Source organism: Lithohypha guttulata, assembly GCF_036872675.1.
Source record: "Lithohypha guttulata strain CCFEE 5908 chromosome Unknown scaffold_1, whole genome shotgun sequence".
In the NCBI taxonomy this organism is placed as follows: Eukaryota; Fungi; Ascomycota; class Eurotiomycetes; order Chaetothyriales; family Trichomeriaceae; genus Lithohypha; species Lithohypha guttulata.
Genome location: NW_027042750.1, coordinates 4,868,290 through 4,880,259, shown reverse-complemented (window position 1 = coordinate 4,880,259; position 11,970 = coordinate 4,868,290). Strand labels below are relative to the sequence as shown.

The 11,970-nt window shown below is 49.9% G+C and overlaps 3 protein-coding genes across 3 annotated transcripts; 2 read left to right on the top strand and 1 right to left on the bottom strand.

The window, feature by feature from the left end:
* Window positions 1-89: 89 nt before the first annotated feature.
* Window positions 90-4,079, bottom strand: PRP24 (Splicing factor; the record flags this gene model as incomplete). Its single annotated transcript, XM_064896168.1, has 1 exon — window positions 90-4,079. The coding sequence occupies one exon, from the start codon at window positions 4,077-4,079 to the stop codon at window positions 90-92; it is 3,990 nt and encodes a 1,329-aa protein (XP_064758855.1).
* Window positions 4,080-4,600: 521 nt separating this feature from the next.
* mrpl22 (39S ribosomal protein L22, mitochondrial) lies at window positions 4,601-6,046 on the top strand (the record flags this gene model as incomplete). The annotated part of the gene is made up of 2 exons (XM_064896167.1): window positions 4,601-4,619; window positions 4,668-6,046. The coding sequence occupies 2 exons, from the start codon at window positions 4,601-4,603 to the stop codon at window positions 6,044-6,046; spliced, it is 1,398 nt and encodes a 465-aa protein (XP_064758854.1).
* A 3,278-nt stretch (window positions 6,047-9,324) lies between these two features.
* LTR64_001788 (uncharacterized protein) lies at window positions 9,325-11,474 on the top strand (the record flags this gene model as incomplete). Its single annotated transcript, XM_064896166.1, has 2 exons — window positions 9,325-9,862; window positions 9,913-11,474. The coding sequence occupies 2 exons, from the start codon at window positions 9,325-9,327 to the stop codon at window positions 11,472-11,474; spliced, it is 2,100 nt and encodes a 699-aa protein (XP_064758853.1).
* Window positions 11,475-11,970: the final 496 nt, after the last annotated feature.

Genomic DNA, 11,970 nt, shown 5'->3' with positions numbered 1-11,970 from the left:
TTCAAGTGTATTGGGTATCTTTAAAGTCTCAGTAAACATCTTCAACCATCGCCATATTTCAGACATATATTCTCTCGCTTGCTCAATTGCTATTCCTGCATCTTGCTTGTCTCTTCCTCGCTCGCTTTGGTACTGCTGTTCCTCGTGACCAGAGCTCTAAAATCAGCATTAGATTTCTTTATATTCTCGCTCGATGTATCCGCTCCAGAAGCATGACCATTCGTCTCTTGCGATCTCGCTTGTACAATCACGTTTCTCTGACCAAGGTTTCCTCCTTTCTTGGGCCTAGTCCCTGCTTGTGCTGGCCTCTTCACAAACCCGCTGCTCGCAGACATTGGGATTACGTTTGTCGTTGTCTTTGGTTTAGCATTCGTCTTTGCAAAAGTCTCAACTTTCTTCTCCGGGCCGTGTGTTTTCATCTCTTGTTCGCTGACGACTCGGATGTTGCGGCCGGGCGCAATCTCGTAGCCGTCGAATCCGAGACTTGCTTCGCCGGCTTGAGCTATGGTGTTGTACTCGATGAGTGCACCTTGATGGTTTGTCTTGAGTATGACTTTGACAACTTCTCCGTGCTTAGATGCTATACTTCGAAGACGAGCTTCGCTGATTGTATCTGGAACTGAGGCGAGGAAAATGGTACGTTCAGATCTCGGTTCTGTTGAAGCTGCTGCAGACACGGAAGCGGGTGACGTAGATCGGCGAATCGTCCTGCTACCATTGAGGTTTGTGTTTGGCAAGGCAGAAGAGCCACGTCTTGTCGATTTTGCCTGATTGTCTGTTGCGATCTCAACTTTCAGAGGACGGCCTTTCAATTCCGTCTCATTCATCTCCAAAGCGGCTTGTGCTTCTTCGCGTGTGGAGTATGTGATAAAAGCAATACCTTTGTTCCTGCTCTTCATAGTCTCATGTAGAGGCATACGAACAAGCTCGATCTTACCGTATTTCGCGAACTCTGTCTCGACTTCACTTTCTTTGAGTTTGAAATTAAGCCCTCCAATGAATATAGTGCGGCCATCATTAACCTTGATTTCCAGCCTTTCTTTTTTGATTGCGGGGTTGGAGACCTTGCAAGTCAGTGGCAGTCCTTTGATTTCTCTGCCATCTAGGTTGTTAACCGCGTTTTGTGCTTCAGCTGGCAGCTTGAATTGAACGTAGCAGAATCTTCGTTTCTTGTTGCCTTGTAATGATGGAAGTCGGACATTGATAATTTCTCCGTAGGGACTTAGAAGATCGCGTATCTCAGTCTCTCCGGTTTCAGGAGTATAGTTTGTGACGAAGACGGTAGAGCCAGTGTCAAGTACAACTGCTAAAATCGAGCCGTTAAACTCCTGGCCATCACGTGACAACGCGTACCGAGCTGCTTGATCGTCGTCAAATTCAACGGTCGCCCTGGTACCATTCTCCAGCATTTTGAGGGCCTTGACAGTACCGCAAGTGCTGAAATATTGTCGGATCCTGGCTTCACCTACCTTCTCAGGTAGATTTTCGACAAGAATAGTAGCATGCTCACGATCACGCTTGGGGTTTTCTGGCTGGGTCTGTTCTACTGTTTCGATCGCATCTTCCTCGGTTTTGCTCTTCTTGAAACCTTCATACAATGTCTCCTCGCTATCAAAAAGGTCTCGTTTTCGCTTCGTTAACGGAGGTCGCGACTCTTGATCAACATCTTCAGTGGCTTGTGCTTGTTGGGCAGCGGCTGCTTGCGCAGTTTGTATAGCTTCAATTTGTCTCCTTGCTGCCAGAACTTTTTCGATGCGGCGTACCTTCAAAAGACAAGCTTGCAATTCATCAGCATCCTCATAGTCCTCGCAATGATTCACGAAGGCTTCCATTATCGGTTCAGGATAATCCAGTCCTTCTTGGTCAAGAGCCTGCTTGAGCACAGCTGTAGCAAAATGTGGTGCAGAAGCATTAGCGAGTGCCTCACCATCTTCAGCCTTGGAAGCAAATCTCCGCCAGCGCTTCATCTCCCAGTAATAGAAACGTAGCCAGAACTGCCATGATCTGCCATAATCTCTTACAGCGTCATCGAACTCGCGCCTCGCGTTATCCCATTTACCGCATTCGCTAAGGTAATTGATGTAGATGCGCTGTAAACGAAACGATGGATCAGGCCGATCGCCAAGACCAATTTTGACGCCCAGACTGCCTATATTTTCCATAGAGGCTTTGATACCAATCTCGGCGATATCCTGGTCATCCTCGTCATGGTCAGGCTTGAATGCGCGACGTCTCAAGTAGCTGCACCATGCGGCATGTACCTTTAGAACTTCAGCTATACCAGCAGCTTCTAAGACGCCTGTACTGGTGGCTTTGTGTTTGATACTTTCAGTCGCCTCGTAAGATTGACCTTGGCGATCCGAAGACAGTAGAGACTGAGACCATAGACTGCCTGACCAGGGACAATGCCTGCAAGCACGCTCTAGAAGGTTGAGCGAAGGCCTAGCATTCTCAAGTACAAAGGCTACATGGTCATCCCATAAATTCGAGTCGGCAGGGAATCTTAATTCGGCTCGTTGGTAAAGAGCATTACAGATTTCAAAGTCGAGTCTCTTGCGCTTGGCTGGAGTCTTCTCCCACTCGATATACGTGGTAAAGGCTTCATATTCAGCCGTCCGGTCGTCACCGTTTTGAGCCTGTTCAATTTTGGCTTCGTAGAAAGAACGCTCTTCTAGGGCCTTGAGAGCATCTTTCATTATACGAGCGGTGTCCTCCATGATTTCGAAGTATTGATCCTGGGAGAAATGGTTGTTCATGAAAGTAGACAAGACCTGCTTGGTTAGATCGGAGGCCACGTGTGGCTGTCGCAAGCGTTGCTCAAACAAACCCAGGATCAATGTAGCTTGCTCCTTGGAGATGTCGTTCTTGAACTCAGCTATACGCAGATTGATGTATTTGTTCCAGACGAGATGGCTGGTGGCGAGGTCGAGCTTTGTGCTATCGACACCTTCCTGCCAGGTTTCGAGAACCATAGCGAAAGTGAAAACCTCCTTGCCAACGAGCCTGTCTTCATCAATGCTGTCAGAACCTGTACCCTCACTAGCCCATCGATAACACTCCAGAACCCAATCGCCGTATGTTGCCCATAATCTGCTGCTGCCGACCTCATCAGCCACAGCTTTTCTGCACTTTTCGATGACGTCGATACGCTCCTCAGTGGTGCGAGCAAGCATGCTTTCGTCCTGCAACCATTCCAGCCATATGGTTTCTCCTACAGCGAATAACTTCTCCATGCTCGAGCGAGCATCCCTAAGCTCGGCCAACAGCTCGAAGGAAGCAGGGTCTTGCTTGGGCAGGATGGCGCCATCGGAAGAGGTGGGAAAGATGTGGTCCATGAAAGCATGGTGTAAGATAGTGATCAGCTCAACATGCGACTCGTAGGCGGACGGGGTTTCTGCCAGAAGGCTGCTTAGCTCAGCGAGTCTCTCTTTCTTGTCTGCTGGGAGGCTTGTGGTGCTGAAATCAGTCCGTTTCGCATGATGTGCAGTGTCCAGCATATTGATGTCGAACGAAGCTCTCGGATTGGATGTGAGAGAGGTTTGAGCTAGGGTCATGCGGCTCGAAGAATCGTGTGATCTCACACTCTCGTAGGAGGAGTGTTGTAAAGGCGTCGCAGCTGGTCGTGAAGGTTGATGTGATTGCATGGAAGCTAGATCGGCCAATGTGTCCATTGACTGGGTCGAGTGTGAGCGTTGCGCGGCATGAGGTGTCCCTGGTGTAGCGGGCACCGGAGAAATCAGTGGGGAGGAGGACGAGTGCGAGTGTGGACTCAAGACATGGGTGGGCAGTGAGGTCAGAGGTGCTTGCGACAGTGGTGAGGCTCCAGCACCATGTTTTGCGCGGTTGGAGGGTAGCGAGGGACCAGATTGCGCCCTCTCGAGGAACTTATGCGGTGCGGGCGGTTGTGTGGGTTGGGAAGGCGTGGAGGTGGGAGAGCGCGAATGTGAATGAGCCTGCGGGTGACGATGAGGAGCAGCAGGTGCGACTGCGGGCGTGGTGGGTTGGGAGGTCGATGAGGACTGCTTCCGCAGCTTAGGCTTCTCTTCAGCCGATGGGGACAGTATCGACTTCAAATCCATCTCTATCTCTGCCTCTGCTGGTCGTTTCACTCTCGCCGTGGACAACCTTTCGTCCCATGCATTTTCACTAACACTGGAGACGTTGGAGTTCAAGGTCTCTCGTACAGGGTTGCCGAACAGGGTTGCCGAACAGGGTCGCAGCTGCGGTTCGGAAATCAAAGCCGTATATGCAGTGAGAGGAATGATGTTCAATGGACAGATAATCGTCAAGGCTTCTGGCAAATTATTACTGTAACAGTATTTCTTTAGGGCGTTCTAGGCTTCGGAAAAGTGAGGCACCGATCCTGATGGCTGGTGGCTGATGGTTGTCTCCAATGATGTCCTTCTGCATAGCCGTGCGGCACCAGGTTTCAGGGTAACCTTAGCTCTGTTTCCAGGTATCAGGGCCACTAAACTGGACTGAGACGTAGCCTCCTAAGCCTGGCCTCGTGAGCGGTCGATCCAAGGCTGTCAGTCGCGAGCAGACAATTCAGCAGCAGCGTTTACCTGTACCATCCTTCAGCGATCAACATTTTACTGGAATGTCTATCTCGAGCTTAGGTGAGTCTATTAAAATCTGTCCAGAGAGTCTCGACTAATTGTCCACAGCTCGTTCGCGACGTCCAGCGGCTATACCAGCAGATCTCTGCTCAACTTTCTGTGCCCTGTATATTGCGGCTCGTGGACTAAGTACGACAGCTACCCATCGAGCAGATGGAGGCTCCAACAATGCTACACCAAACCCATCTCACTCTGCCCCTCCCCAGACCACGAAAAGAGCCGATGTAGGAGCCACCGCAAACGCACAGCAACAGAGGACTGCAGTTCAGAATGCCAAATCTCAAACACCCGATAGTTTATCACGTCCACAGCCGATTGCTGCTCTCAAGATGACCCCAGCTGAACGAGCTGCTGCCGCCACGAGGAGGGCACGAGCAGAGTTAGCTGCTCAGCAGAAAAAGACGGCTTCAGGTATGCGACTGGGAGGTTTGGCAAGAGACAGCGTGTTTGCCGACGATGATTCGCCTGATCCTAAACAGCAAAGACTAGATCCTGACAACATCACGACCGAGTATAAAGAGCTGACCAAGCGAAGTCCTATCAATATGGAAGCACGCCTGAATCCCAATCCCAATGCTCGAGCCCGCTGGATGCGGAAAATGGTCATGCGCAACCTCCGACATCGTGGAAGGCTCACTCGAGAGATGCGCATAGCAAGAACTGAGCGAACTCACACCTCTAGATCTCGCTTCTTTAAAACCTCGATGAAAAAACTTGCTCCCCTCGCTCGTCAAATAGCAGGAAAGAGCATCGATGAGGCTATCCTGCAAATGCGCTTTAGCAAGAAGAAAGCTGCCAAGGAGGTTCTCGCTCATCTGGTCCAAGCCCGCAATGAAGCCATCGTTGTCAAGGGTATGGGTCTAGCTGACACTAATACACAAATGAGTTCCGAAGTTGCCAAGGTCGAGTTCAAAGGTGCCAATATGGCAGATTTGATTAGCACGGCTATCGCGGAACGAGAAGGGAAAGGTACACGGACACCATTAGATGACTCCAAGTACGCAGCACTCTACACCAGCATGGATGCCCGCCAGGTTCAGGATGCCACTCAATCGGAACCTAGCACTAGCACAGGAAAAGCACATGAAATCTCCAACCCATCCAACACACAACCCCTTGCAACACAAACTCCACTAAGAACCCTAAAGAGTTCTCTTCAACCATCGCCAACCGACATCTACGTCGCACAATCCTGGATCAATCGTGGTAAATACGGTATGGTGGCCAGCCCACGAGCAAGAGGAAGAATGGATGTTTTGAGACCACCGCATACTGGCATCAGTGTCTTGCTCAAGGAAGAAAAGACGAGGACGAGAGAGCAGATGGAGAAGGAGACAAAGGCCATTAGGAAGAGGATGAAGGGTAATGTATGGTCACAATTGCCCGATAGACCTGTGACGAGACAGAGTCAATACGTGCTCTGGTAGGAAAACCAGGTCATCATCGCGGGGTGTTGTCCTTGTACAGTTCAGCCACAGGTATGTAGGATAGTAGTACTGTACTCAAATATGCTTTCCCTTGACTTCAATGCATTAACGTGCTTGACATATGTGCACCTTGCTGACACGAAAGCCAGCAAGCCTTAGGTCAACGGTCACAAGTGCCCCAGACATATTCACTCACGCCGTCTGCGCACGTATTGCTGCTTGCTGCTCAACGTCACCAGAAAACGTGCTTGTTTTCTGTTCCTCAACACTTTTCAGCGCTGATATTTTGGTGACAGCTACAATAGCACAGTGCGAGAGTATGCCGATGCAAAACAGTGCACTGAAGACGGTGTATTACTCAACAGGACATGCACTGATACATGTCTGACCCACCACAATAGAGCTGAGTGTTCAGCCATACTTAAGAGACGAATACAACATACAGCAAGGTGTTCCGTCACGCAACTGGTTGCAATCACGGCTCGTACCTCAGCAGGGACTGCCCGCTCGTTTGCAGTCGCTTCACTACATACACGTGTGAAGTCTATGCGGATGCTGTACCACTTGATCGCGTGGTGTGCGGCACGAGAACGTGGCACGGATAGGTGCTTGTCGTGTAAAGTGAGTGTTACATGTGACGGAACCGCAGCAAACAGATATAGGTAGGTGTGCAGTGGTGAGTCGAGGGAGGCTCTTGGTTCAGCAGAAGGAGAGATTTTTGAGTTTGTAGCATCAGGTCTTTCGAGATTCCTGTCGAACATCGTATTTACTTCAGAGTTTCCAGCTGGAGTGCCGCTATAAGCGAGCAGGCGCATAAGGCTGCTTTAAACTGACACGCCTAGGGACTGTAGGGCATTGTGTAGGTGGCAGAGAATAGAAAGTATGCCGATGCGCTCCTGCTCACGTGTTCAAAATGTGATCTCGAAGAAATTGGCAATCTCATCTTGGCAATTAGCTTGAAGTGGTGGACATTTCGCTCATTGTGACGGTCGCTTCTTTCACTTGTGAGTCTTTCGCACGCATACGCACATGCTTCGAAGCAACACATCTTCTCAGTCCGCCAAGTTTGAGCTGACGAAGGCCTGACTTGCCAATGCGGACAACCATGACATTTTCTCATCGGAGATGTACTCCGCACCCACGTCAAGGGCATCTTCAGCAAACTTGGGCTGAGGCAACGGAATTCGTTTTCGCCGATAGCGCAGGGCCAGACTGCCTAGCGGCGGTGATTAGCTCCATGAGCTACGCCTACATCCTTGTGCATTTTGCATGGCACCAGAGGGTTGAAGACGTCAAGATCGGAATTAAGCACTGTTAGCGTGTTCTCGCCAAAGCAAGTCTCTGGAATTGTCAAGGCAAGCAAAACGAGAAGGTTTGAGCTTCTGTGAATGCGACCAACAGGCTTCTCGTATGGTCGTGGATGCTTTCAGAACACCGGGATTGATGTGCTGAAAGTATCTGTAGACATATATCGTCCAGGTTATCCCAGGTCTGAGTGAGTTGTCGTAAGCTCCAGAAAATGTTGACGGAAAGAATACTTGCGTTGTGATGCTATTTGTGCTGTAAACGGAAACCTCAAAGAACGATATCGTGCCCACGTGTTTAGTGCCTCGGTGTCAGTTACTAACCTGCCATAGCTTGCAAGCCGTCCCGTCATGACCTCGACGATTAGCTTTAGGCTGTCAGATTGTGGCTAAATTCGTGATAGATATCGACAGAATGATTTTTTGACGAAGCGATAAACATACGCGTTACCGAACGTCTATCCGTCCAAAACTTCGCCTGATAAGAGAGTGTTGTACTATGGGGTCACGATCGAACTGCCGGTGGTTGGAGTCTCCGCAAGATCCAGCACGTCTTGCTTGAAAATCCAACTCCGATACTGCGGAGGAGCTTGCTCTATGCAAGATATGTTCAGTTCAAATAATTGGCTAGTCAGCCGAAGATGAGTATCCGTGTCTCAGACGGCGATCACAATTGGTTGTGGTGACTGAAGGATTTACATGATTGCCGCTGAAGCTTGTCGGATACAGTCGAGCATGACGGTAACGACTCTGCGACAGCTTGACCACAACCCGAGATTCTCTTTGTGATGGTATCACGACATGTTCGGCAGGCAAGGATGGCTGTAGTGACATGCCACTAGTGTATGTTTTAGAACTGTCTATTAAGACGTGGGTGGAAAGCATGCGCAATCACTCCAACCTCTCTTTTGTGTATACATGATGCAGGCCGATTTTGAGAACGGAGAAGCGTGCCGTAAATACATATCAGGCTTTCAAGCAGTAGTTTTCACAAAGGCCAGACGTATTCGGACCATTTCCTGATGCGCATGTTGAAAGTGTGCCGTGCCATGATCCTGTTGGTCGAAATTCCACTACACATAGTTTGGTGGGAGTTGTGGCAAGCTCTAATCTCAGGCAAAGTCAATAGAGTTTCTAACGATCTGGCATGATCGAATAGGCAGTTGTGGATAGAGAGCATGAGTGATGTACACATGTACTCGAGTAGCCGTTCAAAGCATGCACATTCAGGCTGGAGCAGCACTTGAGCCAGGCCAGGGTTATGGCCGCTGGATCCCACCAGAATCTCAGTTTGGGGATCCACGCCGGTACTCTAGTCAGGCACTACTGCACACTTCGTCCATAGCCGCTGGTTCGTAAAGCTCCGCGAGCAGGACAGTGGTTGGAAGTGGAGGATTACCGTCAACAGAAAGTTATTCATATCTGCGACCTGCATTTCTCGCCTCGCACCTGGAAAGTCCTTAAAGTCTTTATTGAATTTTGAGCGCCCGCTGTCGAGGTGTAACGTTAGAGGGGGCGATTATCGTGCCGCTCAAGAACTAAACACCTTCTTGTTCCTCGTTCGTTACACACATCTGAGGAAGGGAACGCCCTGGTCCCTGCGGCTCCTTCCCTCTCACATTCGCTTGCACCAGCTGCCACTTCCGCCGGAGCACCGACACCTGAAAAAGAACCCTCGTGCATGCTGCATACGCTCGAAGCATAGCCAGTCGTATCTGTCTCGCCCTAATTGCAAAGCCTCACATCGTCGCAATTGACCGTAATACTACAACCAGAATTGGAATCTGATTGATCCGTCCACATTTGTTCCACAGCAGCACCATATCGATACAGTCGTTACATCCAAAAGCACCTACCAACCACACCGTTGCTAGTATCTCGATTTCCACTCGCTTGATGCAGCTCCAATAATAATTTCCAGGCCATCGAAACATGACGACTAGGAGACTCACCATTAGTGGGAGTCGCTCAGAAATGGGCCTCTTGAACGATACTCACGATCAAGAACCAGAAACACCACCTCCAGTATGGACGCCTGCTAAGAACGATTTTTGGAAAAAGCCTTCAAGGTGGCAGATATGTATGCCACGGTTACGCCTAATGGCGAAAGTCCTACTCGCCTTGTTAGGTGTCGCGGTGGTATTGAAGGTCATGAACACAAAGCCACCATCGTCATTAGAACCTGCTCAGGACTCGATACCTCCACCACCAGCTCCCATACTTACAGAAGAGCAACTCACGGAGCAAACCATTGAAGCCGCAAGAAGAGAAGAGTGGATATGGAAGGACTTTCCAATCCACGAAGGACTTACCAGAGGTACCTCGAATTTCAACACGTGCAGAGCCGATGAGGAGAACTGCAACGGCAGACCACCAAAGCTAGTTCGTTATGATGGATACAAACATCTGCAGGAAGACCCAGTCGACATTGTGCAGTGTATAGGACCTCGAGGTTTGCCAATCAACGAGAGCGACGAGGATGCCATTTGGGCATATCCTGCTATTCCTGCCGGTAAGCTTGGTCCACCTTTCTCATAAGTCTCAAAGCACTGACAGTTATAGGTGCTGTCGATCCTTCCATGGGTTCGTACAAAGCTGCAGGCATCGACGGTTCCATTTCCTTTGATCGCATCGGTCGCTTTCAAGCCTATGGGCTCGATCAGTTCGACTACTTCGACCCTGAAGCTGAACGCAAAGCATCCGACGTCGACTGGGATAAAGTCAAATGGGGCGACCTCCAGGATGAGTGTGCCAACGCCAACAGACTGCGGTTCAAGCCTGTGAAAGAGAGAATCGACAACTCAATCCAGTACTCCAATATTCGCCAGAAGCACGACAACAGCCAGAAACAACCTCCAACCAACTCGATGGACGCTGGCCGTATGAGCAAAGTCAAGAGAACCGCTATCCTGATCAGAGTCTGGACGGGCGCGACCTGGAGCGCAGATGCTGTCATGAACATTCGAGCCATGATTGCCGAAGCGTCTCTAGCCAGTGGTGGTAAGTATCAAGTCTTTGTACTGCTCCACGTGAAAGACGAAGGTATCCCTATTTTCACGGGCGAAAACCAGCCCGAAGAGACGATCAAGAAGTATGTACCACCAGAGTTCCATTCCATCACGGAGGTCTGGAACCACGCCCAGCTGCGGACATTGTACTCAAACATGGCGGAGCATGCTTTCGTTGGTCGATCACCCTGGATGATCATCCAGTGGTTCGCCCGCAACCACCCTGAGTTTGACTTCTTTTACCAATGGGAGTTTGATGTCAGATTTACAGGACACTATCTCGACTTCTTCGAAGCAGTTTCCAACTTTGGTCGCGAACAACCACGAAAGGGTATATGGGAAAGAGCTGGACGAATGTACATTCCAGAAGTTCATGGCGAATACAACACTGATTATCGCATCTCTACCAGAGAGGAAGATCCACACCGCGTCTGGGGTCCTGTTTCCGTCGAAGGTGTGTTACCTCGAGGACCCAAACCACCACGAGCACAAGACGAGGACAACTACGAATGGGGTGTGGGCGAAGACGCAGACTGGATCGGCTTTTTACCGAGTTTCAATGTAACTGGTACTAACTGGTGGTTCCGAGACTACCTTTGGGGATACCCTCAAGGCAGATCGACGCCACGACGTGCCACGCTCATTGCGCAAGGACGTGTCAGTCGACGAGTACTGGACATTATGAATTACGAGAATTCGGAGAACGGCCACCACATTGATGCCGAAATGTTTCCTCAGACAATGTGTCTGCATCACGGCCTGAAATCGACCTCGTTCCCACATCCTATATTTGCCGACCGTCACTGGACCCCGGAGGCACTTCAGTCAACATTCAATGGTGGACCGTTCGGACAATCCGGTGGCCATTGGAACAGCTCGTTCAGCAAATGGAATGAATTCGCCTGGACCAATATGACGTGGTATTACAGTTCACAGCAAGCGATGCCAGTATATCAACGCTTACTAGGCATTACTGCCGGTGAAACGGGAGGACCTGAGTGGGAAGATGCCTATGGTCGAACAGTGGTCCGACCCATGCTTCTGCACCCTGTTAAAGGTGCTAAGGCCGCTAAGTGGTCACCTGAGGGTTGGAAGCACAGCATGAGTGGGAAATGAACAGCGAAGATTCGAACACTCTAATCAATCAGTACACTAATCTTAATGAACATACAACATAATATGAGGCGCATGACGCCATGAGGAATCCTTGACTGGTCAGCCATAGCATGTACATATGAGACCGGGACACACAACAGGGTATGGACATAGCACTCTACCTGCAGCATTTCACGGCGTTTGTGCATAGATCAATGGGTAGCATGGCACGAGACGAGATGACGTACATACAGGGGAAAGGATCGCACTTCCAGGTGAGGGCACGCAACAATCGCGAGAGATGATGGAGGATGGCTGGCAGGCGAATAGACTGAAGAGAGGGATACAATATTATGTTGAATTACTGTTCAGCAGAAGAGTCGTTGGTACATAGACACATAGTCGGCTACATGACTTTGCGTACAGTCCTCGACCTGCAGATGTGTCTTCGAGCAAGACAAGCACACATCTGAATAATACGAAATATCAAAAGCAGAACTATTCCTATCCCCCTTTC